Genomic DNA, 24,994 nt, shown 5'->3' with positions numbered 1-24,994 from the left:
TTTTTTTTATGTCTAAACAAATAAATAAGAAAAAACGAGAATGAAATGAACTAAAGTATAAAAAGCATCTGTATGTAGCATTGCCAATTGTGTATGAGGTTGACTAAAGCTTGCAAACTGAACTGATGTGGTTCTGTGACTCAAAATTCTCTAAATATTACTTGTCTCCTTGACTGTTTCATCTTTTTTTTTCTTTTTTCTTTTTTCAATTGGGACCAAAGAAGTACCTGGATCAAAACTAAAACCAACAATGCTGATTTAATTTCGCCTAAGCTTTAAGTAAAATCCATTAAGCAGATTCAGTTTTAACAAAAAGGATCATGTGTACTTTCTGTCTGATTATCCCTCTTTGCACAACTGAAGATGTCACAACACATCACCAGTCTATTTATAGTAGCTTCTCATTAGACATAGCGCTGCATCGTAGCACTATGCACACACTCAGATAAGATCATCGTCATGAGGATCCAGTGATGGCTATAGTTACAGCACACATATACACTTGCATGAGGTCCCATATCTGACAAAGGAGAAGAAGATTCTTAATTTACTTTGACTTATAGAGGATACAGTCAGCTTTAAAACTAAATGACTGAAATCAGTACGCAACATGTTGTGGTGTGACTTGTCCACCCCTGTTAAACGTGTGTAATGTACAAAGAGTTTAAAAGGAGTATAATGCAAAGTGCTTCTTTGTACACTTACGCAGATTGTCTGTGACATTCTTTCAGTTTTCCACAATAGACTGTAAACAATTTGAATGATTTGTCCAAAATCTCCGGTGTTTGGACCTCCATGTATCGTGCCTAATGTTTGTGGGGACTGTGTTAGTTTTTGGCTAAGACAACAGGATTCAATGTGTATCATGAGTCGCTTTTAAAATTCGGAAGAGAAAACCCGAATACTTTGTACTAACATGATCCAAATCTAAAATGTGCCAATATTGTTATTTTAGTAACGGTGAAGAAAAACTCCAACAGAAGCATGGAGCATGAAGACACACAATGCATGTGCCTTTGTTCTGTGGTTTGAATGTTGGACAGTGAAATCCCTTTAGGCTGGTCGATAATTGGCTGTTTGGCATTCGTGTGTTTTATTCTTGTTGCTCAAATGTATTCTCTAGCATAGTAGATTGTCTTATTATATAACGAGACAATTTAATCAGTGGACATGCAGCTTTGTTTTTTAATCGCTGTGCTTTAGTCAAGGAGGTCATTGAAGAAAAGAAGATGATCGCCTGTCCAGAGTCCAGTCTGACGGTGGATTAGAAATATAAACCTCAAAAACTTGAAACTATCCAAAAAATATCCTTGTATTATCTTTACAGCACAAACTGCATGGCAACTGGATGATTTTTATGAAAGTCTGTTTTTTTCTTAAGGAATTAAAAAGTTTCTCTGATGTCTTGTTTCTTGTGACTCTCTTAGATATATCAGAAACACAAACCTCACTTCAGCATTGAAACCAACAATGCAAAGAAACTGGTGTCAAAGGCTGCTGGAGAGATAGAGATACTGCTGGACAACCGCTCCAGAGCCCTAAAGGTTAGTGTAAACTCACAATTATATGACAATAATGCTATAATGAGAAAATGAGTTAAATGCTGAACGAGTTGTGATTTTTGCCGTTTTTTTGTCACAGTGATGTTGGGCTTATTTGAAGTGATTGTGATCATTGTTGCCATTTTTGTATGACCTGTGGAAAATTGCAGTTGGTTTGTGTGATCAGGTCCAGCATTTCTGTTAGTGATAGTGGCAGGAGTCCAGAAAAAAACAGAAAACAACCTGCTTCTACTCAGTTTACGTCAGAACCGAGACAAGAACACAGCCACTGCTTCAGGCCATGCGCTGATCCAACATAATCAGATATCCTCCCCATAGATAACATAATTCCATGTTTGTTACCAGTCTGGGTTGCTACATACCAAAAAATAAAAGATATCAGTATATATGTGTATCAATTTAACAGAGAAACATGATGTTGAAATCAATTTTCAGAAAAAGGCCCTAATCCATTCTTCTTCATACTGGCTGATTTTATAATTCATTTATTCGGGCAGAAAATGTAACAAAACAATTTTTTTAACAAAACAGAAGGAAATACAAAATTGTAGTGTTCACATTCATGAAAAGGAATATCAATTTTTCCTCATTGAATTGCACACCAGATTTGGGTTTTGTGTTTGAGGTAATCACACAAAATAATACAACTAAATAAGTTCACTGAGTACAACTTGTTGATTTTTGCTACAACGGAGCATTATTTTGCCAGGCTAAAAGTATTTCAACAAGAAGGGAACAGCTGAAATGATGTAACAAAATGTATTGATGTGCAAGAATAAAATTTGAAACAGCTTTGTTTGGCAGTTCGTATAATCTCGGTGGAACAATGACATAAACAAAGGAAACGGGTAGGGTAGGATTAGGACCCTCCGGCAGTCTAGTCCCTGGTGGAGGAAGAACAGAGATGGGAAGTGTCAGAAACTTCTAATTAGGCTCCACTTGTATCAGAAATGTGTGGAGGAGGCAGCTCTCAACATAGTCAGCCTGAAGGGAGAAAGTCAAGCCTGAGGAGTTTTAAAGAATGAGGATCAATTCAATACTACTTTATCACCAACATGATATTATTTTGTTGGAGTATAAATTATTGTTATAGATCACTGTATCAATTATATGTTATTGATAAAAGTAGAAGGCTGACTGGTTGGAAAAGTAACTGGCAGGGAAACTATTGGACCTTTGTCAACTCAACCAGGGCTTCACTTTGGCACATCACTGCGAGTTTAGTCATAAACAGACATCCAAAACCCACTGTTAAAAGACATAAGGGATGTTTTTCTCTCTCTTCATTGCCAAAATGTATTTAATATCCCTAGTTGATACTTATTCAATTACTCTATAACAAACTTTTGGGAGGCGGTTGCAGATGGTTTAATCTGGCAGAACGTGGCCTTTCAAAACAGCTCCAGAGTGAAATGTCACTATTTGCATATTTTCAAAAAGAAAAAAAAATCTTTCTTTTGAACTAATTGGATTCAGATATCACAGTTTCTATTGCATCTTCAAGATTGTACTTTTTACAATCTTGAAGATGCAATGGAAACTTTTTTTCTCTCTCCCTATGACAATTAGAATCAATGATTTGTTTTCTTCCCACAGATTTTTGGAGTGTTGCTTTCAGGTGAAAGCATAAAAATTGGAAAATGTTGTAATGTATGTTTTGCTTTAGCTTTGCTTTTGTTTAGCACCATCTACTAGTCAAGGCTGTTTGAGTTAAATATCTCATTACATATTTGATGGATTTACAAAATCTGTGCTGATTTTCTGGAGGATTTTCATCTCTCTATTTTGAAGTCCTCCTGATCATATCTGTTCATCTGATTTTGAGTCAAATACCTAAAAAACCGATGGAAAGCTTGCCACTATAAAAACTTTGGTGATCTCATGAATGTTTCATCTACCACTACCACCAAAAAAGTAATACTAATACATTTACAGCCTTTATTTTCTGACAGTATGCTAACTCATTGAACTAAGATGGTGGACAGGCTGCATGTATCAGCATGCTGACATCACTACAATGCATCATATGTAGGTGTGACTTTTGGTCTTTTGGGCATATGGTTACAAACACCAGCTAGATAAACTGATCTGTATAACTTGTATCTGGCCAACTAAATTAAGATCTTGAGATGCTCCCAGTCCAGATCAATTCGACTCAGAGGGCCAGAAATATCCAATTAAAGCCTGACAGTCTGTTGTCATAGTTACATTCACATTGATTGCTACATAAATCCAGCCAAGCATCCCGATAATTGCCAAGGGATGGGGGACAATTAGTTTTTGGTGTTGCGTTGCAACTTGGGAAATGAACATAACTGCTCAGTGAACTGATGGCAGTGGAATAGAGATATTAAACTACAGGCTCTGTTATTACATCTTATCAATGACATATGTTGTGTATTTAACCTGTTCACGTTAGTGGCAGTTGTTTAGTTTTATACTGTAAAAGTGAAAATAGTAAAAAGAGGACTTTTTTGTACCAAACACCATGGTTTCTAACTGTCAGAGAATGTATGCATTTAACACTGCTGTAGCACTGAAGAACAGATGGCCGGTGTTGGGATCCTTTGTTTCACATCATTGTCTCCACCTCCTTTTTTCAGCTTAAACTCTCCTCTCTGTCTGTTTACCCCTCTTTATGTTCAAAGGTGCTGAGTACACAGCATTAGCTGATAACGTAAGAGAACACTGCTCTCTGTCTGAGAGAAAGAAACTGAATTGCCTGATATGCGTTAGAGGGATGAAGGTTATGTACGAAAGAAGGTGGTAGTGGTTGGCAGTCCACGAGGTCATTATACACCATGCTTAAACAAGGCGGTATACAAAAGATGAGAAGCCTGCTGCACACCACCATCCATTAAGATGTTGACATCTCTGTACACACTCAACAATTGTGTCTTTGTTCACAAACTCTGAAGCCATCAATCTGACTCGCAGCGTTATTGGAGGATAAAGCACTTACAGGATATTAGTGAGTAAACATGCCCACAAGGAGTTTCCACCTCTGTGTGGAATGATTTCAAGTTATTTTCTGATAAGATCCTACGAATGGTATTTTTGGAACTTTCTGCTGTATTTTAAACAATCTACATAAGATGGAAGTCGACCAAGAAACATGCACAAGGTTACAAATGGTTCTTATGAGGTACAGAACTCGCAGATCAGCACTTTGGAAGTTTTAAATGAATAATTCAAACCACCACACTGGTGCCCAACTTCAGGTTTGAGACACCCAAGGCCCTTTTATGAAAAAGTCAAGACAACAATTTAGAATCATTTTGTTAACTCCTTAAAATCAATTTGACCCATTATGACCTGATGCGATATGTTGGTTTTGCCTTTCAAGCCTGTATTGGCACACATGTCGCATCAACATTTTCAAGACGCACTAAATGTTTAACTTTTAAAAATACTGACTGACAGGTAAAGAAAGGCAGGTTGTATTTTCACAGGAAAATAGCATACAATCGTTGAAAGCTGAATATTGTTGGTCCCTTACTTGTGGCACAAACATTTGCCTAATGTTGCACTCATTTTATTCTGATGTTCAAGCTCTTTTTGACTTTACAAATCTCAGCAGAAACAGTATAAACACATGAGTGTAGTGTTAAACATGATGCTGGGTCATACACTGCAGGCTGTGTTGTGATTGAATAAAATGCAGGAAAAAAAGGCATTTTCTTTACATTAAGCCAACTTGCCTTCTCTGGCTTGGCTTTCCAAGTGTTAGTCTGGGCATATGTGTAAGTCTAGGGAATTGTCAGAGAGCACCGTTTCATTAGAATGATGGCTGCTGTCATTAACTTAATCAGGGTGCTGCTTGGATTTACTGTCTCTCAGTCTGCTCATTCTGTCACCTCAATTCAATCACTACATTTAACTACAGTGCTCCCTTGATGTGCAATCTCTCAAGCGTTGACAGCTGTGGCTCAGACGACATTTTTCATTACATCTGAGATAAACGGGACAGCTAATATTCATATCATACTCACAGTAGGTCACACTCTTTGTTGGTTCATTCCCAAAAAAATCAACTTCCCAAGACTTGGTTTAAACTGGAATCCATGTTGACTTATGTTGGTTGATTAAAGCTCAGTACAGTTTGTCAAATTAGTGAGAAAAATGTTCACTTCTCAGGACATGTCAGGAACTAAAACAGGAAGTTAAATGTAAAGCAAATGTAATCTGGAAAATGAGTTGATCACATGACTGCCCCTGAAAAGAAAGAAGAACTATTCCTTATGGATTGAAATGATTCGGATATGTCTAAGTAGCAGCCACGATTTGAGCTCCTTGAATTGTTTGCACTCTAAAGAAAGATAGTTTTGTGCTTCCTTCATTTAATTGCCAATTAAGAACGGACCATTCTTTATGGAAGGAAAAGCGATACTGCTATCCCACAATTCCTTTGGTCCGCCACACTTATAGTGATGTGTGATTAATTTCATACAGTCGTACTTATTGGGATTCATGTTGATAAAGATGAGGACTGAACAGTGAGTGTGAACAATTACATCTTAAAATATTTGTCCTACCTTTTTAAACTGACCTACATTTCTAATGAAGTTATTTTTCATATATCTTAGTACATATTGTACATAATAGACTGTAGCCGCTGTGAAACACTTTGTTGAGCAGCATTATATAAGTTAACTAAGAATCTTTTAGTACATTTATTTCCAAAAGCTGTAGTTTCACCACTGCAAACCCACACCACAGCTTAGTTTAATTGTGGTCATATATTTTGATATGTTGCAGCATATTTTTTTAGACTTTTGCAAACTTTTTGGAGAAGAGCAAGCACTTTCAAAAAATATGTGGTAGATGATTGAACATTCTCCGTATATCAACCATTTCAGTCCTCCAACTGAAATGATCATATCAGTCATTCATACCCCACAGTGCTGCTTATAACAGAACCCTATAAGGTACCACTTCTACAAGCAGCAAAAGGAAAATATGACTCATGAGTGTTTCCACATCATGGTAGAGTCTCTTTTAAGAGACCACAAAGTCCTCATAAGGAAAAAAGAGGGAGGGAGGTGGATGGTGCTGCACTTTCAACCACAGGCCTTTGTGGGACATGAAATCAAGACAAACAACATCAACATCAGCAACACTTTACTGAAACACTTTTGTCACTTTGTGGTTGGGTTTAGGGCTATAACATTGTCATATGCTTCAATTATGATCATGTTTAGGTCTAAAAAAATATTTTTACAACATGATCGTACTGTAATGGACATAATTGTTACCCTTCACTATGAGTTTCTCTCACAACCACTGGAGGAGGCATATTCTTTGAAAGTAATTATTGGTCTTATCTGCGTGCATGAAGATATGCTACGTGGGCAGCATTTGAGGAGGATGGTCACTCTAAAGATGCTGCCGTGTCTATAGACCAGTGTCATTCATAAAATATGCCCTCAGCTACCAGTCATTCCTCCCAGGACAATGATTGGTCCAAACCTCTATAGGCAAGAAGAAATCTTTAGATCCTGAAAATTTTGTGAAGAAACCTCAAATGCAATCAGATGTTAATTTAAACATTCATTCTGATCAAACACTTCCAGGTGTGCAAAGGTAACCTTCCTCTAGATTTGTTGATCTGACTCAAGAAATTATTTAATTTCCAAATGACTCATGGGTGATCAAAGAAAAGTGATACTAATGTCCAGCAGAAAGAAATCCACTATAGTGCTGAGAGGACTGCAAAATTCTTCTTGGTTTTCCTTTGCGGTGTGCTGTCACTGATTATTTCAGTTTTTAAGTAGGAGTCACTGCAGACTAATTTTTTTTCACCCAGATCTCTTTGATACAGTAGATGAATCAGATTCTCTCGGCAGCTGCTGTTGTAGCTTCGTCTTACCACTGATAAAACTCTGGAGATTACATTTACTGAATATTAACATGCTCATAGACTCCACTTCTGACCATATGCACCAAGTGGCTCACATTCCCCACCTCTGTGAGCTTTTGATCACATCCATAATCAGCTTTCCCCTCTTGTCATATGTAGTGTCTTATAGCTCCAGTTCTGTGTCTTTTCCCTTTTCATCTCTCCCTCTAGTCATGTATTTCCGTGTTTCCTGTTACTACTTTTAACATTTCAAACTGACTTGTCTTACCCCTTGTTCCACTCTTTCATTTTTTGTCCTCTTTTTTCCTAATTTGTGTGTGTACGTGTTTGTTTCCATCTATTAAAGCTTTTACTACATTTAAAATACATTGCAAAAAGAAGTCTAATTCATAATGTAGCTGTGAAAAAGATACAAATAAACAAAAAAACACCTTGAGAAATATTACTGAATGGAACCGTTTCAGTTTATTGGAAAAATAAAACTCTAATAGTGCTTATGGCAATACATTCAACAAATAACAGAGTTGTAAGTCGTGATCTTAAGTGACCTCAAAATGACCTGTCCCCTTCACCTTCTCATTCCTAATAGAAGCTAATTTAAACTGAAGCATTGTTTGCCATTGGAAGGATAGTTTTACCTTTTAATGTCTGGAGGAATATGGTGTTAAAAAATGTGATCAGAAGAGTTTCGGAACTGGCAACGCCAGGAAGCAAATTGTAAAGCTAAGGTTGCCGTAGTGTCTCCAGCTGATTTTACCTACAGTAGGCATTAAGTGGCTGCCAAAACCATTAAAAATGCAAAAGGTCTGCTCTTGACCCAACTGGGCTACTGTAGTGCAAACGGCAGACGAGCAAGGGTATAACACACATTTCTTTCTTGTGATTAATACAGTAACTGGATGAGGGAAAATCTATACCTAATGTTACACACCAGATCTCAATGTGGAATCATCACATTTTTAAGTTTGCTTTATAATCAAGGTATTGCAGTAGCAGTCGTTTGTACATGCAGACATAGTGCAAGCAAGAATTGCTCATAGCTGCTTTGGTATACTTTGAATAGTGCCAGTTTGCCAGAAATGTAGATGAATATGTAAGTCAATCTACTGTATCAGAGTGTTTATGCTAGTCTCCTGAATCTTGTTATTTCAGCAGACGTTAAAAATGATTGATGTGTACCTTCTAAGAGCTAAGAAAGGTTCTTGCTATTTGAGTACATATCCTTGGATTATGAAAATTGTTGCTGCTCCAGCCACTACGTCAATATGTCAGGCAGACAACAATAAATCACAGTAAGATGAAACATTACAAAAGCATCTTAAAAACAAAGAAGATGTGAAGTTTAATGTGCTTCAGCTATAGCTTTTAAAGTTTTTGGTCTATCATTTATTTTTTTAATTGAAAAATAAGACTGATGATACTTTTATTTGCAGTATCAACATCCTTTCTCTTTGTTCTATGACTCAGTACCACCTCCGCTGTATTTTTACTAATTGCCTCCATGATTATGTCCCCCCTGCATAGCTGCAGTATAGGTGTGACATCTTGATTAATTGTGAATTAACTCCTAGATCACACTGGGTGCACACAGACGCCTGTAGTCTGTTTCTTCATTACCATTACCCTGCCTCTTTTTTTTTGTTTGTTTTAACCTGCCTTGATGCCAAATGGCCTCTTCCTGATATTCAGTTCGCCTCTGACTCCACTGGCTCTTTCCTCATCAATTATTGAATGGTTCCTCTTAAGCAATAGTCTTTGATGGAGCCTGTGGTTAACTTCCCCCAGTGGAATAGGTCGTTTCTCTCCCTGTGATGACACCTGCAGAGATCTCCAGAGGTGTGCATTTGTCATGAAAAGGAAGCATATTTTGTGGTGGTTACAACACTAAAAGCAAATGTTGCTAATGCTGAAATATGCATTAGCAACATTTGAGCTACATTGCGTTTGTTTTAAAGAGAGACAAACATCCACCTTAAGGGGGGTGCTTGTTCACAAAAGCACCTGTTTAGGGCAACGTGTCATGCTCTCCCTCAGACTGCCTGTACAAAAAAAGCAGACACGCCTGCAGAGAAGGTGTCATGACATGGAATAGAAGCTGAATTAAAGAATTAAAAGCAAACACATAGAAACACAGAAAAAGACACCAAAAAATGAACATATGCAAGAGTGGAAAGAAGATCATAAGGAGATGAGACGATGCTGGACCACAAAGCAGACAGCTGAAGACTGTGCTATTTCAATATTGATTGGTAAGAGTTATTTTAGGCCTGGTATTGCATTAGCACTTTGGCAGCAGAATCAAAATGCTTTGGCTTCCCACCAGAGTCTGAACCACAATAGGTGGTCCTTTATTGAAATACAAAATAACAGTTGTTTTCCAGCCTTGGCGTCTTGTATTGTTTTAAATCACTCCGAGTGGTGCTCCATTAAAACAAAAACTATTTTATATTGATGAGAGTTGGTTGCTGTCATCGGCACGAAGAGGCAAGTTTAAGGTGATTCTCCATTACCAAGAATTACCAAGGGTGCCACAGTGGGACATTAATGAACCAAATGTTTCTGGTCTCTGATGTTACTATTGTATGGAAGATATTGCTCTCCACAGTGCACGGGCCATGAATGCCACAGGTAACCATGACACCCTGGTTGCTGAGCTATATCGGCATCGTAAACAAATTCCTCTCCCAAAATTAATCACTTTCTTTTGCATTCAACACCAGGCAAACAAAAAAAACGAGAAACCTCTGTCAAGTACATCATCTCATCTACACTATGCATGTGTTAAACACAAAATTGCCTATCTAGCAGCATCCATGTTCATTAAACTGTCAAAGAAGGATGAGAGCAAGAGCCCTTGAATATAGCTCTTCAAAGTGTTATGTAGTGGTGCGTAATTACAGTGGAGTCACTGATCTCTAGTGTTTGCAAGTGTGTTATTAAACCACCACTGGATGACATGCTGTAAGTCATTAGACTTGCTGTTAGAGCCCTAATCACAGGGTATACACACACACACACACATGCACGCACACATAAAACTCCTCATTCACATTTTCTAAGTTGTACAATTAAGTAAAAATGATTTACTTTGTTTATTTTGCACGAGTGCAGTCAAATATAAATTCCTTTAATTAATTGAATTCCTATTAGATTTTTTCTGATGGTATTCCTTAGAGCTCCTATTTTCCACAATGATGCATTTAAAAAAAACATCTGGTGAAATTTATTATCTTAACATTGGAGAGTAAACATAATGCATTTTCTGAGTGTCTCATGCCAAGGAGTTGTTATATTATTATTGGCAGGTAATTTATGGTAATGGAATCCTTGGCAAGAGTTGGCTTTTCACAGTAACTAGCTTACTGGGTATGATTAATATAGTGAGTCGTCTGGAGATCTGGAAATATCCCCTCCTTCATTTGCAGACAAGTTGCAAAGTGAGGATTGAGATGAAAAGACGTCATTACTATGGTAGCTCATAATCAAATGTGATTGTGGGCAAATTTATGGAGAACGCATTAGGCAATTAAACTGATGCTTATTGTTGCTTCTGTGTGTTTTATTTCTGAGCCATTGTACATTTATGGATATTGGAACTGAGCAGTCTGTTCGGTGCAAACACAGACATAGAAATGAACAAATACAATTGATCAAATGTCACCCCCAGTTTTTTTTAATAACTTTGGTGTACAGTTTTCAATATTAATCAAGCACTGGGTTTTTTCTCTGGGTTTGTTTTTGCCTAGAGAAGACTTTAATGAAAACCTGCTAAATATCTCTCTAAAACTCACCTTAGAATAACCTTTTCTGAGGTTCAGTTTAGAATGAACTGTACTGGGAATGCATTGCTGGGGCCTTCTACAAGAAGGGACAGAGCAGACTCTTATGTCTTGAGGAAGCTTGCATTCTTCAATTTTTTCCTCTGTGAAGAGCGCAGTTTTCTTTGCAGTCATGTGCAGCCATCTGGTGACTCAAAGAAACTGAACAAACTGATGAAGAAAGTTGGCTCTGGAGCTGATTATGCAAAGAAGAATGTTGCAAAAGCTGCTCAACATAATGGGCAACACTGAGCACACTCAGCAGGGTGATCAAACAGTGACATGTGTTCAGTCAGAGGCCTCTTCAACTCCTCTGCAACAAAGAATGCGATTTGAGGTCATACCTGCCTACAGTAATAACTACACAATGACTGTTTTAAAAAAATATATTATTATTTCTAATAATAATTGTTGTTTATTAATCCCGAAAAAGTGATTTCTTGCTGCATAAAGTATCAGAAAATTATTATTCAATGAAATCCAGTGTTATCTCCAAAAGTTTTATTTTGGTTGTGAAAAGTCACTTACTGCACTTACGTGTTATATATGGGTATAACGAAAGGTACTTGTATTATACTTGAATATTTTGCTTGTATGCCACTTCACACTTTCACTTCACTACATTTTGGTGGGAAAGATAGTGCTTTTCTATTTATCCAGCCATGCTTCTCATGGCTTGGTTCATTCCAAGGTCACAGTAGCTGCAAGGGAGCAGAGAAGCCCAGATTTCACTGTCTGCAGCAACTCCCTCAAGTTCCTCCTGGGGGATCCCCAGTTGCTCCCAGGCCAGCTGAAAAAAAAAAAATCCTTCCAGTCAGCCCCGGGTTAACTCTGTACCTTCCCCCATGAGAGAGATATGTGAAAGACATCTTTTCTTTACTTCTGCTGGCTTCTCTCAATAGCTGTATTTCTAACCAAATGACAAACAATCTGCAAGAAGACATTTTAATGATGATAAGAGAAGTTACAATAAAGAAATGGTACATCACTGATAGCTTCTGTCACTGAAATTGGTTCCGCCCTTGGCTCCTTACCATATTTGTACTAATTATTTGATTATTCCTTTGGTTTTTCCCCTCCTTTAATCCAGTCTCACTTTATTTACAACTCCAAGAGTATGTCACAGCCACAAGGTGCTTCGGTGACCAGTGGTGGCAGTGGTGCCAGATCGGTACCTTAAAAGAGCACGACTTCCCCGTCGCAGCTCAAAATCCTGTCCATGAGAATCATGTCCACAACTTTATTTTCTTTCTGACAGCTTTGTGATTAATTTACTGAACTTGTCATAGTTGTACATTGAACCAACAAATGATTATTGATAGCAGAATACTAGTTGTTAAAATGGTCTGAATCCCAGTTTCAGTTCTCTATTTATGATAAAGTGAAGGCCACTGTGCCTTGAGCCAAGGTGGCTGAATTCCTGCTCTACATTTGTGTTCCCATAAAACAGCCAGCAACGTCTACACAAGTAACCATTGGAGAACCAGTGTTACATAATGGCTTTTATTGTGGCTCAATGCTGAAGATGATAAGAAATGTTAATATTTAACATCTATATGTTAAAGAAAAAGTTAATTTAGTGTGTGTTTGTGTGCGTGTGTATACATACAAGCTCTAGCAGTGGCTCATTATTCATCACTTCCTGCGCTCTGTGTGTGTGTGTGTGTGTGTGTTTGGCTGCTTTTGTCTGCCCAGCTGTCACTCTCCCAGTGTGTCTCTGCTGCTTCAGCGTTGTGTTTGTCATCTCTGTTTTCCTACATGAAACTTATCAGATGTACTGTATGCATACAAAGAAGGAGTGTACATTTGATGTATCGCTCATTAGAGCCCCCCACCATGCACCTGCGATGATGCTCAGTCCCACACTGGTACAGATGGTAGCTGCTGTGCATCGCACCACAGGAAAGATATTAGTTTGCATTGTTTCTTGGACTGTTTTTCTACTTTTTTTTTTTTGTCTGTGAAAGCTTTCGTTGGAAATGGAAAGTGACACTATGTTAACTTATACTGTACAGTATGTCTGTGTGGATTTAGGTACATGGAGCTGCCACGTCAACACTGCAGCTGGGTACAGCTGTAATTGGAAGTTGTTTGCAGCCAGTCACAGCGTAGAGAGCGAAGTCAGCTTGTAGCAGAAGAGATGAGCTGTCAAACCAGTGCACAGCAGTGGAGCTCAAAACTAGCTCTAGTCTCTAACAAGTCACTCTGCGAAGCTGACATGTTGATGGAAGTTACTGTCTCTCTTTATGAGCAAAGTCCTATGTGAACTTACTATATGGGTGTTTTCCTTCTGGTGCAATGGTGAGTGAATGTGTGTTTGTGCAATTTGGGCAAATACAGGTCTCCATTTCTCTCCTTTTTTCTCTCAGCACCTTCCTCATGACTCCCTGCAGGCTGAGCAGGATAGATCTGACTAAAGTGCTGCCAGTCACAACAGCAGATGCTCATGTTTCCTCTGGTCTCCCATGCCTTACCACACATCAGTGGGATGGCAGGTGTGTTTGTGTGTGTGTTTCGTTGTAGCAGGACTCTATGCTCTAATCAGGCTGCCAGTAGAGTATGTCGGAAAGTGTGTGTGCGTGTGGGTGTGTTTACAGAGAAAATCACACTGTTGAATCTGTAATCCAGTGTTTTTAGCTTACAGAAAAGGAGTGTAGGGGGATATTTGTTCTGTGCATGTGTGTGAGAGACTGAGCCTGTGATTTTATGCACATTAATTAATCCTATATTTCATCTACCTTTTGCTACGACTACTCCCTCCATCTATCCTTTCAGGCACTTCACCTGCGCTCATTTGCAAAGACTCCATCTCAAATTTCACAAATCATTTTTGCATTATAACAATGTGAGAGCTGTCACTTGTCCCTGGAAAGCCCCTGTTTCAACAATTAATTTCTGAAAACTTGTGCAAACAAAGAAAATGATTGCAATAAAACCAAAGACAGGGACATCTGTGACATCAGTAGGAGATTTTAGGTAGTACAGAGGACATGTTTAATTGTCTCGAACAGATGACAACCCTGTGAATAGACTGTATAGAGGGAATTTTACAGCATAAGGGCTCTGATACAGAGTCACTTGAAGCTCTTTATGAGTAGCAAAACTCAATTTATCTTTTGTTTCTTTTCTCTCTAAATACTTGTGTATTTAGGAATAAATGTGACTGTGAGCCTTAAATTCTGTTACAGGTCCACGGTAATGGATGCACATGTTAAATAGGTTTGACAGTTAAACAGACAATGTGCTGCTTTACCAAACATATCACATAAAGAGTATGGAGACTCAACTGGGCATGTTACTGTTGAGACTGGCAAACCAGCTCCAGGGGCTTCATCTTTAATCTCAGGTATGAAACTACACAGCATGAACCAGGCATAGATCATCATCGTTATCCATTCTGTAACTCAGCAATATGCTCTCATTAGTCATTCCATAGCAGCTTGCTGACATCATAAATTGTAATGCCAGCTCATTATCAAGAACATATTTTGGAGTGATTTTTTTATCTGTCTTTACTTAAGGCGTTAAACTCATTACTTACTTTTGCAATTTGTGTTGCATATTATATGTGTTCATTTAGCATTCCAGGTGTATAGTCTGTGGAAACTCTGTGCTTTAATACTGTGGAATCAACATAAAAGCGCAACTATAAAGTGGAAGTAACTGCAACAGCTGCTGGCCTTTGACACCTGAACCTCTTGATCTTCCACTGAGTCCTCATTAATGAGCGCCTGTTCCTCTGTACATATGTGAGTGTGTGTGTTTGAGGGCAGGTGCGCTTATGTGTGTACAGGTGCTGGAAATTGAGCCTGACTGCTGTAAATATTGGCTGAGAGGAGTCAAAGACAGGGTTAGTAGGTCATGTATAATGTTCTCCCTGCAGAGGAATTACCTTAGGTTAAATTACCAAGTGAACAGAGTAAAACAATTCACGGAGACCATTTCTTATCAGGCTTCAGTGGCCAGTAGATGGATGAATTGAAAGGGTCATATGCATCTCTCAGGTTCTGCGTCATATCATTGCTCTATTTTTTTCATTATAATCATTCCTAAAGACATTACATTTTAGACAATGTCAATCTACTTTACGTCTGCCACTGCTTTTGTTGTTCTCACTTGTCCAATTATTAGCTCTCTACTAATAACTTGGGGCTAAAATAGTGCTATGCCTGTCAAACTCTGTAAGCTTTGCTCTTTTCATATTAACACAGCAGAAGAAATCAGAACTAATTATGTGTTAAGTTATAGGCTTCTAGTAACAAAGTGCTTAAAGATGCTACTTAAAATTGGCTCTTGAAGTTGTCTGTTATAAACAGAACAGTGTCTTCCCCCTGTGGTCCTTTTTTTAATCTGCAAATGTTTCACAGGTGAGTTTTAAGGGGTTTGACAAAAAAAGAAGAAGGAAAAAAAACTCTGATCAAGAAATGATCAAGAATTTAACTGAAAATGAGTGAAAAGCAGCCAATGTCTAAAGAAAACTTTTTAAGACAGAAAGCCTGGGGAACTATTGCTTAGGACCACTTTAAAATATTGAAAGAAAGTTTGGTTTCTTGGCAGTAAAATATTAACAAATGAGGGTTAGCTCAAGAGTTTGGCACTGTGCTGTATAAAATATATGCCCTGAAAGCACTAATGTTTTTTAACTTTTGAAAAATTCATCCTCCCATGCCTTGTCATGATTTGGTCGACAGCCTACCATATCCAACAATCCACTCATAGCTGGCTGTGAGTGTCTGGATGTGTGTTGGAGGTGGATGAGCCACCTAACCAAGTTGAATTTTGAGGTTATGTTGTACATTCATCTCATTTATATCATCTCACGGTTTCTATCACAGTTTCTATTGCATGTCAGGAAGATAGGTGGTCAACTCATGATTATAATCACAGCTTGAATTTAAAACCAAATTTCAAATGGTTGTATTTATTTAGTTTTTTTTTAAATAGACATATGATACAAGATCCTTGGTTAGATAAAAAAAAAAAGATTTTCATATCCAAATACTCAGAGTCATCTACTGTCATGACTAATCTTCCCTCGTCTGCTTGATATCTCAGTGTGGAACCTTTGGAACAGCACTGAGAAGGGATTTCATCACAGTTGTATTCCATCAAAATGTGCACAAAGCAGTCCATTTAAAGACATATAAGAAAAGTTCCTCTCCATTCTGCAGCAAGAAAAAAACCCACTTTGATCTCAAACTTCAAGCAACGACAGATCGGATCAGTTTAAAAAAATGGTGACATTGGTAGTTGGATGTTAGATGTTAGATTGTGTAGGTCCTAATGCAGCAGTGACAACTAAGACAAATGGGACTTCATGGTTAAATAAGCAAACTAAAATTATAGTGCATCTAATAAAGAAACCAAGTGAGATGCAGCACTCAAAAAACACTGACTTAAAAATAAAAATTGCACAAAACAATCTGCCCAATTATAATAGTCTGGGAAAATGGTCATTTTCAGGTATTTTAGCAGGAAACTCCTCTGAAGTCAAATATGTCTTTTGTGAATAAGACCTTTAAGTAATAAATGTCAATGTATGTTAGCAGCCACTGACTGCAGTGACACTCCAGGGGAACATTAGATGACATTAGCGTATTTCCATCTGATGCCAAATAGAAAATAAGACATTGAGCCAACTCAAAAGATAATCCGGTTAGCTTTGGCGTGCTAGTAATCACAGCAGCAGATCATTATGAAATGTCAGAGTTGATATGATGTTTTCCAGGAGTATCAACAAATGGTCCAGCACTTGCCTTCTCATTTGCCACTTCTGGCCATGTGGTTACCACTGCCAGATTGTCACTGGTTGCATCAGTAGCTGGGAATGGAATGTAGGAATGTAGCCTACTACTAAAAATATATAGCCTGTGCATAGTGCTTAGTAGTCAGTAGTAACCATACAACTGTACATAAGGCATGTACTCACTCCACTTAGATTAAGATGCAAAGGTGCATCTAGAGGTGGTTTGATGGTCCTTTAAGGATGTGCAGTGAATTTTATTTTTTGTTTAGTTGTTATAATGGTCAGTCTGATGAAAGAAATCAGAGGCTGTGGAAAGTGCCAAAATATACAAGAGGTCGAGATGTGGGTCAAAAGACAATGTAAAGGGGTAGGCATTAATCATGAAAATTACCTGCAGCTCCCACCTGCAGATGGGGCCCCCTGTGCTTCCTGCATTAATGGAACAGAAAAGGTAGAGCCAATTGTATTTTATAAAATACAAATAAAAAAAAATTAAATTTATTGCATTGCTGAAGTACACCATTAGAATTTAGTTTAGTGGAATTTTCCGACAGAAGGGTGGATTTAAGGGAAAAGAGGTGTGACACTGAATCAGTTCCTTGAGGATGTGAGGAGAGGCTCTTAAAGACAGAAGCCTGTTCTTATGGGCCAACCTGAATTGTACTCTGGATGTTAATGATCACCTGTTGCTTAAAGCCTGCTACATCAGAGTGATCTTTGGGAGTCACTGCTTTTTTTCTTTTCTTCACAGGGTCATTTTTTGCCCACTAGCTGCAGTTAATGACTGCAGAGTTAGTACTTGAAGCGGGTTCTTTCCAGTCACCCTGATCCATGGCCACTACACCTACTCTCACCATGCAAAAACACTGTTATCGTAGTTTTTGGATATATCCATCCTTGCAAGAATTTTTCATAATATTGATTCGCATTGGCCAAAACCTGCAGCAGGATTAGAACCTAGAAAAATTGTGTTATGTGAAAATACATGTGATACACTACTTACACTGTATTTCATCGGTATTTTGTCATGCAATTTAAATTGTTGAGATAATTACTGTGCAAGTTTGGATTTGTCTTAATCGTTTTTTAATTCATCTTCTTTAAGCTGGATTAATGATGTTTCTCTTTCAAAAGGCATCTCTTGCATTTCTGCTTTCAAGAGACATTATGTCACTTTAATTCATTTGTGCACATTTGTCTGTCTACATTTGGAAATGGTCATGTGATGTTATGGGATAACTGATGATAAAGGGAAATATTTTCATAAATGAAGCATATTCACTGACACTGAACAGTATCAGCTTGCTAAATAACATGTGAGCAAGAGGAGTGAAAAGTGCAGATAAAACGAGGTTGATGTAGACAGAAAAAAAATGTACTGGCAGAATTTCTTCACTCACCTGCAAATGTGATGGAAATTCTTTGCAAATTGCTTTTGCATGAGCTTCTGAAATTCACACAAACCTGCAGGCTTCTTATCATATTTCATTCTCTTTTCGATGTTTGGAACTGAAATTGGAGGGCCTCCACAGTAAATGAACCTGTATGGGTTTGTGACCACATCAACAACACACAAACCATTTATTTTTTTTCCATCAGTAACGTACTGACAGGAAGCTGTCTGTGTATTCCCATTAAGTTGATGCAGCTTGGTGGCCACTGGCATGTAAAATTGCAAAGGCGTTGTGTGCTTAGAAATGTGCAGTAAAAAGACCACCATGACCCCAACTGTCAACACATATATACTTCAAAAAAAGTATAAATGCTTCTATGATTCTGTGTGAAAATGTATATATATACAGTGGGTATGTTGTCCACTTGGAAAACACATGCCAGAGAGGTAATTTCAATTTGACCCAGTCATCTTTTTCTCCCCTTATGTTGCACAGATAGGAGCTTTCGTGACCCACAGTAACCGCACATATACAGCTAAACCTCCATTTAACCTTTGTTCCAATGTAAACTGTACATGTTAAAGCTGCTGCTAAGTTTCCCTGGAAAGAAACACAACTGAGAGGCTTTTGAGGTAACCTAGTTTTGAGACAACAAGACTATCAGACTCAAGCATGCATTATGAGATACTATAGAGACATAACGATTGATCTCAAGCCAACTCTGTGAGGTGTGAGGAGATACATCTGCATTATCAATTGGCTCAATGCTTACTAATAAGCCACTGAGTGATAAAGATAAAGAAGCTGAAAAACACTGGCTCTGTTAGTGTGGAAATGCCTATTTTGTGGACTAAATGCTAAGGATCTCAACATAGTTTTCAAGGTAAACGGATGTATTTGCTGCCTACAAAGATTATCTTATGTCAACTGAAGGAGTTTGAAGTTGATTTATTTATTTCTAATTTAAGGCCTCTTCCAATCTGTTTGATCTCCATCAGACTTATTTATTTCTGATTATTTGATTAGATAAAATGTGTGCACTTTATCTTATTGTAAGATTATGGTTTTTTTAGTAGAGTGTCCAAAGTTGGTACACTCAACAAAGGAAAATGAACAGCTGTTCATTTTGAGACAGATCTCACTTTGAGAGCAAACATGGCAACTAATATCCAAGCATGCGAATCCCAGTTGGACCTAGGTCTGCTTCTTTGATCTTTGTTTCTTTGGTCTTTTTTTGTTAATTTGAAAGCAAAATTAATTCAATAATTGATTTAATCAACCCCCTCCCGATCTCATTTCATAAATTATTTTACTAATTTGCTCCCATCAGATTTTCTCTCTTTCTGTGTGACTTGAAACCCTCAGTGTTGCTCACATAAGGAGGAAGAGCTGTGTTTGATATTTCCCCAGGGAAATTAATAGTACAGTACATTTCTAGACCAGGTACAGATTAAAAACTGGGCCCATTATAAACCCATTAACCCAGTCATTAGTATCTGGGAAAAGATGGAATAGGTGGGTGTCTAATTTTAGTGCAACAATGTGTCACCACTAGTCCTAATTCATGCCTTCAGGCACCAAGAGGAAATTAGGTATTTTCCCTTGAACTTGGTGCTCATGCATCACCAACTTCCTGCCTTTGGGTCAGATCTCAGGACTTCAGCTCTTATATTTAGCTATCCATATTTCCTGATATGTTTGTTTGTAAGATCAGTTTGTACAGAGATTTATATTTTTGTTTTTTTGCAAATCTGTGAATGTATGATGTTAACGTGGTATAATGTATTTTTATTTTGAAAATATCAAACATGCTCTTACTATCTATATTCCTCACTCCTTCTGCTCTCCTCTTCTTTCAGAGGCTGGCATCAGAAGCAGAAAAGTTGCAAAAGGAACACGAGTGGATGGACGACAGTGATGTGAGTGAGCGGCCATTGCACGATCTGATATGTTCATTAACAGAGGCAGAGTTACATGGAAATAAGTGGTGTCGTGAACTCCATATGTAGAGCAGGCGGAGGGACGTGTTATTTATGAGCCAATATGATTGTAATAATTGCTTTGCAAATCTCATTACAGTGACAATAGTATTTTAATGACTGCAGAAAATATTGAATTCCATTAGTCTAGATAAAAGGCTCAAACAATCAGGCATGATCACAATTAACTTACACATACAAACACACACTCTATTCATTCTCTGATATTATCCATTAATCATAGTATAAACAAACAATTTTATGGGAACTTACAGCTGATAATATGAACATACTTTACTCGGTAAATGATGGTGCCTGATTTCTTGCAATTTGAGTGGTTCTTTGGGCTTTTATAGCCTATAAATGCAACCTGTGAAGGTATTAACTTGCTGCTGTTTAACAAATGGCAAAATATTGTGTGTATATTTAGTGATGGAGGTACTTCAAAGTGATGCGTCTCTTGAGACAATTTGAAGTGTCCACAATTAAATATGCTGAGTTTGCTGTCAAACATAATTCATTTTTTCTTTATGAAATTGGGATTCCATAACTGAATCAAATCAATATAAATGTATTTCCATCATGAAAATAGGAATCATAGGTAAACACCAATGTGTCTACCCAGATTTGGCCGCAAATTACAATCAATAACCTTTAAAGTTTCACTTTAAAATCATAGTAAAGCAGAAAATATTAGGCGTTCTGAGTTCGTCAAATCACAGAAAAATATGTATTTAACCATTCAGCCAATGATTAAAGACTTTTGCTTGCCTTAAATACCTATTCTACTAGGACTCTATTGTGGTGTGGAACTTCGATTTTGGGAATCCGGAGCAGAAAATCATTGAAAACTGTTTAACAGTCAGACTCCACAATGCAGTACAACATACACTAGTTCAAGGTTTAAACAACTGTTGTCACATATGAAAATATGTTTCTATGCAAACCTCAAAATCTGTTGCTCCTGTGTGTCACAGGAGTTTTTCTTCAATTAACTTTGCAGGAAAACTATTTTTGCTCTTGATTCCATATATCAGCCAAAGATCAGTAGTCCAACTTCTTATTTAAATGGTCTTCCACTGAACTGATTTTATAGAGCCAGATAGATCCAAGGTATGTAGGTGGGTGTTTGTTAGTCTGAGACGTGTAGACAGAAGTCTTAACTTTAACTTGCAGACAGAAATCTCTATAGGGCAACATGTGTTTGTGCGCATGCGTCTTTTCTCTGTCACCTTTGATAACTAGGCCAGTACTACTGGGCACCTCTCCCTGCTGAGTTTAAACACTTAAATGATGTGACTGCTGAAATAAGAACCCCACACTGGCATGTGTCTCCTCAGTGTAGCTTGTGATTTTTTTACCTTTTTTGGTTCCGAGAGCTTTAAAGAGATCAATTTAGTAATGAGATCCATGTTTACGTTACATTTTTTTGTGCTGATTCGATATATTCTGTTACACTTTAGATGTTATCAGTGAAAAGGTTTGTTTTAAAAAGAAAACTATCGTAGATCTTTCAAGTGGAATTTTATAGCTTTCATGAAAAATAACTTTTGTCTCTATGTCTTAAAAAAAAATATGTGAGATTGATAATCAGTGGAAAAAAAATCCTTTCCCAGTTTTCTTTATGCAATTTTCAGTAATCCACCATGCCAGGAGAGGAGGGGCCTAACTAGTGTCACTCACTGCCACCTCAACAGCTGCCACAGTAACTAGCCTTTGCATACAAGACACCCTCTCTCTCTGCTGGGAGAGCCTTTGGACTCTGATATCAATCACAGCAGATACAATTAATTCAAAAGTCCACTTTTTGTCAAGATGATCAGTTTCTGCATTAAATGTGAAGCTTTCCAAGTCATTTAAACTTTCAGCTGAATAAAAAGTCCATTTCTTGTAACACTGACAACTGAAAGGAAAATAAAAACACCAGTTCAGTTGGAGTTGTCAGTCAGTAGATTGCATATTAAATGAGTCATTGGTTTTTGACAGATATAGAAATGGACCAGTTACACTTGGTAGAGATCAGTTTGCAGCACATTAGCAAACATCCTCTTATTTGATAAAACATAGATCTTACTCAAAGTGATTGGGTTCTGCACTTACACATTATATCTATCCTTTCTATCCATTATATCTCTCCATTTTCTATCACTCACACACACACACTGTAAACTTGTCCTGAGGTTGTGATCTGTTTTCTTTGATTGATCATCACCTCTTAAGATGCACATAGTTTACAGTTAAATGACTCAATCACATGTACACAAAATCCTCAGTTCCCCAGATTTAAATGGCACATAATAAGAACAATAGACCTTATATTACCTAATGGGATCTTGAAAAAACACATCTTCTTGTTCTGTTGACTCTTCAAACAACGTGGGATAGGGTTATAGGAATAGGATCAGTATGCTGAACTTGGTAACATTGTAGTCTTGGAACATAACCTGACCTTGCAGAATATATCATGATGCAGTTTCCTGTTATCAGCTCTTTTGTGTGTATATTGTTGTAGATCTAATGCTAGAGGTGTTGATCTGGTGCTTGTGCTTGACTCTGTGTACTTAGCCGAATCAACTGTTTTGCCAATGACAAACCATTTGAGCCAACATAAGAGTTAGCAGAATCGGAAGCACTTGCTATCCTGTTGGTGTGTTGCTGCAGAGTTGGTAGGCAGGTGGTGAGAGTCAGTGAAACAGCTCTGTGGCTCCAGGGCATCCATTCGTTGACAGCTTGGCTAGCTTGTTAGCACCCTGCTAGTCTGTGTACTGACAAGAAGCTTTGTATAACTAAAAAACACCATTTATTTCACTGATGCTCAGTATCAAACACAGGTCTCTACATTGTAATATAAGTAAAACAAGAAACTAAATGCATACGAAACTAATAGTCCACAGCTGCAGGTGTAACTTTGGACACCCAATATTTTCATCTATATTTGTATTTAGATTGAAGCCATTTTTAAAGTAGCTTGAACTATTTCACAGTCAGTAAATGTGCTTATTCGTTTGCTCAGTTTTTTTTGTTTGTTTATTTGTTTTTCAGTCCAATGTTAAGTCAGTTTAAACATAAATTACATAATTTCCTTACAATATCTTATTGAGAATGGACATAATCTTGGTTATTCATTATGTTGAAATGAAGGATTAAAATAAGAAGATACAGTATTTTAGCCTTTTGGAAGTACAATATAGCTGAATTTTGAGTGTGATTCTTATGGTCTTCAGACTACAGGTGGTTAAAGGTTACTGCACCCATTTATTATGCTAACTTTGGTAATACTAACATTTAAACGTTTTAACAACAGACAGCAGGTGAAACACCCTCCTTGTCTTACTCATATTAATGAAATGTTTTCATTAACAGTCCTACATTTGATCTATTCATCTTTCCGTGTTTCTGTTTTGATCTCTCACAGGCCAGTAAGATTGTCTACTACAATGCCAAAGATGGAGTAAGTACAACCAGACCAACTTAATCCTCCGATAAACTCTAACAAGCATCCTTCATCCAGCCATACAGAGATTATTACCATGACAACCAACCTTCTAATAGGTTTTATCGATAAGATTTTTATTTTCATTTTTTGTTAATGACTGTCAGTGCATGTTGTGGGTCACTTACTCTAAACACGTATGTGTGAGACATAGACATCACCTGTCTGTTATGATAAACATGAATCAACATCTAATTTATCATCATTATCTCGTTAGCAGAGAACCACAGAGCCACTGGACACTTATGTCATCCTGAATTTGACCAACAACTGCATCCCCCTCTGTCTCTTACTTCTTCTCTATGCCTGCTATGGTCTAAAATCTATGCTCAAATTCTTAAGTTTTATCTGTCACGGATGACATTTCATTCAGCAGTCACCACTGACACTGACGCATTTTTACTGTATTCACATTTCTAACCAGGAGGTTTATAACACATTTCCATATGTTTCTAAAGCTAGAAATGTTTTAAAGGATGATATATAATTGGAGGTACTGATTTTGAAAATTATTTTTCTTTTTCTCAGCAAAATCAGACAGAAGCACAGAACAGACAAGAAGATAAAGAGGAGAAGAAGAACAGATACATTCCAGATGATTTCGAAATAGACCCAGACTTCCAACGACTTGTCTCCTACAACACCACTGCAGTCCATATTCCTACTGATATATATGAAGGCTGTAAGTAGACTCACAGACACATTCATCAATGAAAACCACAGTCATACACTCTCACATCATATAATCTATATTTCTATTATCTATATACAGCTAAGCACAAAGTAATTTAGACTTGTGCCAAATTTTGAGCGATAGTAACTGACTGACAGGAAATTATGCAAATAAGTGAGAAATGAAGGAAAGAGATGATAATGATATTTTCTCTTAAAATACTGTATGTTTGGTTTTGTTTTTACAATTTCAAGAAAATTTCTATGTCCGAAATCGCTTTTATCCTTGGTCAGTTATCAATTTTAAAACCTTATTTTTTGCCATCACAGTAGTTAAATGTCTTAAAGTTTTCCTTGCCATCGCTCTCTGCTTAAGTTCCCTCCATAGGTTATCGAGGAGGATTAGTATCCGGTGTGGACTATGGATGAGTCGCTCCATAATTGTAACATTTTCCGTTTACCATTTCTTG

The 24,994-nt window shown here is 37.4% G+C and overlaps 1 protein-coding gene across 1 annotated transcript in view; it reads left to right on the top strand.

The window, feature by feature from the left end:
* cacna2d1a (calcium channel, voltage-dependent, alpha 2/delta subunit 1a) overlaps nt 1-24,994 on the top strand; it is a 99,706-nt gene that overhangs the window by 20,833 nt on the left and 53,879 nt on the right. Inside the window, exons 3-6 of the mRNA XM_072377758.1 lie at nt 1,428-1,544; nt 20,240-20,299; nt 23,775-23,810; nt 24,381-24,534. Of these exons, the coding sequence (XP_072233859.1) occupies nt 1,428-1,544; nt 20,240-20,299; nt 23,775-23,810; nt 24,381-24,534 (367 nt within the window). The remainder of the gene's footprint in view (nt 1-1,427; nt 1,545-20,239; nt 20,300-23,774; nt 23,811-24,380; nt 24,535-24,994) is intronic.

This window comes from Leuresthes tenuis, unplaced genomic scaffold, assembly GCF_036924035.1.
Source record: "Leuresthes tenuis unplaced genomic scaffold, fLeuTen1.0.hap1 SCAF_23, whole genome shotgun sequence".
NCBI classification, from domain to species: domain Eukaryota; kingdom Metazoa; phylum Chordata; class Actinopteri; order Atheriniformes; family Atherinopsidae; genus Leuresthes; species Leuresthes tenuis.
The sequence above is the reverse complement of the archived record's forward strand: the minus strand, read 5'-3'. Positions and strand labels throughout refer to the sequence as shown.